Source organism: Vespula vulgaris, unplaced genomic scaffold, assembly GCF_905475345.1.
Source record: "Vespula vulgaris unplaced genomic scaffold, iyVesVulg1.1, whole genome shotgun sequence".
NCBI classification, from domain to species: Eukaryota; Metazoa; Arthropoda; class Insecta; order Hymenoptera; family Vespidae; genus Vespula; species Vespula vulgaris.
The window spans coordinates 78,924-85,625 of NW_026114519.1; the positions used below are offsets into that span (position 1 = coordinate 78,924).

Sequence of the window (6,702 nt, forward strand, 5' to 3'; positions counted from 1 at the left end):
TTTGTTGGCAATCTTTTATAACATGTTGGCGGAGTACAACTCAGTATTATCTACTGTGATATAAACTAATTGCTTTTAAATAAACTCTTAAGTAAACAAAAAGATTGATATAATAAAATAACGACTGTATTTCCTAAACAAAGTCATATCCGGCATATGTCATTTTCTTATTTCGATACATTGAGTCTTTTTAATATAGTACGTTGAATCCATCAGTAAAATTATACCCACCTGTTCTTAAATACTCAATATATGAATGTAAAAAACGGTTTATGTCATAATGTTATGCAATTTTTTTACATTTTTTGCAGAAAAATACTACCAGGACATATTTTTTGTTGCTTCTTGAATCAACTTGCAAGAGAAATAAATAAGAATAATTATCAGACGTAAGTTCCGATTACGTGTGCAAAGTCCATACTCCGTATACTTCAAATAACTCTCGTTTCCTTCTTTCTTCCTTATTTTCCGTTAAAATACAAGGAAGGTAAAAGTTATTGTGTTATGCCAACTTAGTATCCGTAAATTGTAATATTTGTTATTACAATCATAAAAGTATTAAAAAAAAAAAATTAAACTACCTCTATAATTTTTAAGTGATTTAGTTAATCATGGTATTCAACATAATTACAATATTGATTATTATTACTTTGATATTGATTGAAATGCATTATGGAATAGTACAATATGTTTTAAACAAATTACGCATGTATAATAAGATCAAACGATTCCCGGGTCCAAAAGCATACCCAATTATCGGAAATGCTTATATGTTTCTTGGCAACATCGAAGGTAACTTTATAACTAATATTCTTTATACGCAAACATTTCAACAGAATTTTAATTATAATCTTTCTTTTAGATATAACTAATCAATTTTTAAAGATTAGTAAGTATTATCAATCATTATGGCGTATATGGTTAGGCACAAAATTACTTATAATGGTCGACGATCCAAAATATATCGAAGTAAGAATTATTAGGTTTATTCTAATTATTTGTGATAAATTTATATTGATTTTGTTTTATTTTACTTTTTTCAATTTCCTTTTTTTTAAGAATATATTACGTAGTACAGACGTTATTGAGAAGAGCGACGAATATGACCATTTGAAGATTGCTATGGGTGATGGTTTATTCTCTGCACCAGGTAAAGTAATTGCACATATCTTATATATTTTAATAATAATAAATTGTTTATATTATAAATATATATATATACACGCATATACATATATATATATATATATATATATATATATATATATAATATATATAAATGAAAAAGAAAGACAGAAAATGTTAATTAAAATATTTCTTTCGATTTGTAGCATCTAAATGGAAAGGTCATCGAAAGTTATTAAAAGAAGCCTTTCTAAATAAAAATATACACTCGCATATGAATGTATTCAATAATCATTCTATTAATTTAATGGAGAAGTTGGATTCTTTAGTTGGAGAAGATATAGACGTTGGCAACTACGTCTATCGCTGTGTATTGGACATAATATATGGTACAATTTAGAAATTTATGAAAGTTCATAAAATTTATATACATTTGTATAAATTGATTATAATTTTGTTACATTTTTTTTTGAAAGATGGCATGCTGGACATAAAAGTAAATACACTAACTAATCCGGACAGCAAACTAGCTGAATCTATTGAATGGTAGTAATAATGAATTTCTTGTATTTGAAATATTTTATCTTTTATTTGCAATTTGTTTTCATTCAATTTTGTTTTTTTTTTATTCAGCGGAACGCACATACTTGCAGTGAGAATATTTAAATTATGGCTACATGCCGACATTTTTTTTTATAACACTGCTATCGGAAAGAAATTTCAAAAGTGCTTGTCGTACATGGATAACATCACCAGCAATGTATAATTGGATCATTTTTTTTTTAATTGTTTTATCTTTCTTTAATGTTATAATACTATATGTTTCATGTTTGTGTGTATGTATGTATGTATGTATGTAAGTATGTATGTATGTATGTATGTATGTATGTATGTATGTATGTATGTATGTATGTAAATATCTACATGTGTGTGTGTGTGTATATATATATATGATGTGTGTGTTATTTTGTGTTTGTAAAGATAATGAAGAAAAAGAAGGAATCAATTTCGAGAAATAACATCAATCAAGAATTGACAAAGGAAAATTCAGGTAAAAATAATTAAAATATAACAGAATTTTTGTTCATTTTTTCTTATATTAATAATAAATCATACATTTTCATTTGTATCTTAACGAAGTACAACATCCAAGAGTATTTCTTGATTTGTTATTCGAATCATCGCATGAAGAGGGAAAATACTCTCAGCAAGATATTCGAGATGAAATCAATACGATGATTATTGCGGTAATTCTTATTTATTATATATTTTATATATATATATATTTAATTGCAGTGAAAGTTGGTTTGTTGAACAAAATCGAAGAAAAGTATCTATTTTTTTTCAGGGAAGCGATACTACAACTACTACCATTAGCTTTGTATTTTTGATGCTTGCTTCATTCCCTGATATTCAAGTACGTACATATCACATATACTTAATTATTTGCAATTATTTATATAAAGAAAATTATTTTCATATTGACTTTCTATTATCTTTTTCACATTTTTTATCACAAAGAACGAAGTATACGAGGAACTGAATCAAATTTACGGCTCAAACAATCCAAAATATGCTCTAATATCACACGACGATACTAAACGTATGAAACTTTTAGAACGAGTGATCAAGGAAACCTTACGACTCTTTCCTATAGGTCCTGTCATCGGTCGTAAAGTAACGAAGGATATAGAAGGTATTTCTATATGTATATAAAATGATAACATTGAATTTTTTTATTCTTATCAATGACAATATTAATATTAATTAATACTAATATTTATTCATGAATTGTATCAAGTGGAACAAAATTTAACTATACCAAAAGGAAGCTCCTTGTTATTCTGGATTTTCAAACTTCATCGAAATAAAAAATATTGGAACGAGCCATTGAAGTTTGATCCAAATAGGTTTCTATCCGGTAATGTTCATCCTCACAGTTTTTTACCATTCGGTATTGGAGCTAGAAGTTGCTTAGGTAATTCTATATTCTTCCAGATTATTGAAATTAAATTTCAAAAAGTTACACAACAGTATGGATTTACAATTGTTTTCACTGTTTTAGGTCAAACATTTGCTATGCTAGAAATGAAGATGATAATTGCTACTATTTTAAGAAGATTTATTATTAAAATTGATCGGCCTGTAGTAATCGAAGATATTGCCTTAAAGCTGGATATCACGTTAAAACCGGCAAAACCTATAGTATTACAATTTGAAAGAAGAAATTAATTAAAATTATAATATTAATTTAAATATATTACACACACACACACACACACACATATATATATACTATATGTATAATAATTATGTATATATCGAATTCTGTGCAGGATAGTAGATATATCAAAAAAAAAATAAATTATGAATATATGAAATAAAAACTGTAAAATCCATCTAGTAAGATCTCATTATTTCATATAATTTGATATAATTAATAATCAAGCGATAAAACCCTTGGAGATCATTTTTACTGCCTATTTCACAATTCTTCTAAATTAGTATTATTATGAAATATATATAAATATTTAAAAATTTGATATCAGTTCACCTTTTTGCTAGGTTCGTAGATACATTGTCATAGAGCATTGTAAATGATCATTGACTAGAAGAGCATTGACTGAATATGAACATTTAGTTCGTTATGAAACTTTAATCTTATACTATTAAATACGACGAGATTGGTACAATATCTCGATAAATGCCATTTTTCAAATAGTATACCGTCCACAAGATTATATCCTGGTCATTGAATTCGATACGACAGAATCTGTTCGTAAACAAAAATCTCGTTTTGCATATATTTCTTACTGTTTAACAGTCAAGTAGAAGATTCGTTAAGAAAAGAAGAAATCTGATAAATTAATGAAATCTTCCTGTACGCAATACCACATAAATTTAATTGTTCTATCCCAGATTGAAACAAAAAGTAATAATAAATTTTGCCTTCTCTCTCTCTCTCTCTCTCTCTCTCTCTCTCTCTCTCTCTGTCAATCAATCAATCAAAGTAGTCAGATTGCATATATTGGAAATTTTACAAATTTATTTATCTTAACATTGTTCATGTTAAGACAAAATTTTTGTTATATTATAATTATAATAAGTTACGTCCTGCGTACAATTATCTTCACTTACGTTCGATATTTTTATCGCTGAAATTTAATAAGTTCATATTTTATTTCCTGTAAAATCGATAATCAGTTAATAAATCTCCTCATTTTATAAAAATGATAATAAATCATATAAGACTATATAAGTATCAGCATTTAGAGCAGTATTCTAAAGTAAACAGTAAGTAATCAATATACTCAAATGATACAGCAAAATGCGATATGTATGATAAACTTAGTAATAAACTATAACTTATATTTATATTTCTGAGTAATTAATATTTATTAGATATATTTGCAATTTTATTGTATATTATTACCTTACATTAAAGCATTTTGATTATAATAATCTTGACAAGCTTTCTTTTACCACAGTCAATTATTAGCCTGAAAAACGCCCTATCTTCCATCGTGTGTAATACTGTTCGAAAGTTCATAAACTATCTATATTTACTATATTCCATTTATATAGATTCTCTTATATATATTCGGAAAGCAAATGAGAACATATGTATTTGTCCGAATTATCAGAATATTGTTCTTCAAATTATTAAATGACTAAAAATCAATTTCTAACAATAGGACAAAAAACTTATGTAACAGCTGTATAGAATATAAATGTGAGATCACATGTATACGCGGGACACTTCGACCGAATAAGACGCTCCTGAACCATCGACTTTCCTGATTGGACCATAGAATTAGACCAATAGCTGATCTGGAATTTCTGTTACAAAAAGCTAGTCGTCGTCATGAAACTGCTATTCGCTTGTGAGCTTCTGTGAATGATGGTTGCAATCTTCACGGTGAAAAGTTCCAAAACTTTTTGTCTCCAGTAATTATCATTATCTTGTTAGGTAAAATCTTATATATTTTATTTATATTTCTTTGTTTCACTAATATAGAGATTTTAAAGAATTTTTGTTTCGTGAACTGATATGAATATTACATACAATATTATACAATTTTAACAAATTCTAACTGGTAGAATCCCCATTGTTTGTTTATAATATATTATTTAACTCATTTTTATGATTTTCAAACTATTGGTTTCTCATTTATTTAACTGAAAAATTGATAGTAATTCAAAAAGTGTTTTTCGTCTTGCTCGATTTATAATGAACGTAATTTAATAGTTGCTACATTTTTTGTAACATATTTGTAACATACATATAGTACGATTTTATGTTATTGAAAGAACAGATTCATTTTCGTAAAAATCAGTTCATTTCTTTGTCCTTTCAAAACGTTCATTGTTTGTGTCCTTTATTTGTTTTTGTCACCAGGTCACAAGGTCATTTCGGTATGTTCAAATTATAAATATAGCTATTCAATTGTAAAATATTATTCAGTACAATCAATAATTATTAATTCATGGATTGCTTAAAATATAACTAATTCGTTACATTTTTCTGTAAGTTGTTGAATATTTTATAAATTTAATCGTAGAAAAATTATTACAGAATAAAAATAAGTAAACGTATATTTATTATAAAATAAAGATTATATATTTCATATTATTGTATAGTACGTATTTTATAATTATATACTGTTTTTATTTTTTCTATACGTAAATGTAGTTATCGAAAGATTTCGAACAATGTGTATGAATTCTTTTGTCGTCATATAGTATATATAAGAAGTACCAAGGTGAAAAATAAGACTCTTGTATATGTAGCTTCTATTATTTAGATTTTTTTTTTATTTCTTCTGTTATTTCATTTTACAACTCGTAAAAACTTATGTATTGATCTTGATATAAGTATAAAGAAATGTTTACTAAACTTATGATACATTCTATAAAGGGCATGACCACACTATATATCGATGGATTGTACTCATATTATTTACCAAAAATCTCTCTCTCTCTCTCTCCAGCCATGTATTCACACTATATATATATATATATATATATATATATATATATATATATATATATATATATATATAAAATATTTAATGTGTGTGTGTGTGTTAAGTAAAATCGTGTGTGTTTTATACACACACGCACACACATACATAAATACATATAAAACACTCTAATAAAATAATCTTCTTATATAATATTTACATATTCAAATAAAAATATAGCAAGATATATATATTATATTCGACTGCAAATTTAGCATTGCTTAATGATACGACGTTCGGAATATAAAAAAATTAATTTCGTTAATCTGTAAACTATTAATCTTTTTTTCCTATATTAGAAATATAAGTATTAAACATACCGCATTTATGAGAGATTATTTCTGATATTAAAAATATAAATCATTAGTAAAATTGTATATTAATAATAATAATATTCTGTGTGTATGTATGTGTAGTGTACTTCCTGTATTCTTTTATTTCTTTTATTTATAGATTAAACAGATTTAAAATTGTACTTTTATAAAAAAATTTATTTTTAATAAAAAAACTTTTTACCATGATGTTTAAATCGTTTAATTTCAACTATGAAATT

At 25.5% G+C, this 6,702-nt stretch overlaps 1 protein-coding gene and 1 long non-coding RNA gene across 2 annotated transcripts; one reads left to right on the forward strand and one right to left on the reverse strand.

Moving 5' to 3' along the window:
* Positions 1 to 605: 605 nt before the first annotated feature.
* On the forward strand, positions 606 to 3,446 carry LOC127072492 (cytochrome P450 4C1-like). Its single transcript, XM_051012926.1, has 12 exons — positions 606 to 792; positions 863 to 969; positions 1,060 to 1,150; positions 1,332 to 1,514; positions 1,602 to 1,671; positions 1,759 to 1,885; positions 2,107 to 2,176; positions 2,266 to 2,372; positions 2,474 to 2,542; positions 2,647 to 2,821; positions 2,927 to 3,103; positions 3,191 to 3,446. The coding sequence occupies exons 1-12, from the start codon at positions 612 to 614 to the stop codon at positions 3,355 to 3,357; spliced, it is 1,524 nt and encodes a 507-aa protein (XP_050868883.1). The 5' UTR covers positions 606 to 611; the 3' UTR covers positions 3,358 to 3,446.
* Positions 2,887 to 4,874, reverse strand: LOC127072493 (uncharacterized). The gene is made up of 2 exons (XR_007785512.1): positions 4,559 to 4,874; positions 2,887 to 4,310 (listed from the first exon to the last, which is right to left on the reverse strand). It is a non-coding gene; the product is annotated as an uncharacterized LOC127072493 (long non-coding RNA).
* Between the last annotated feature and the right edge of the window lie 1,828 nt (positions 4,875 to 6,702).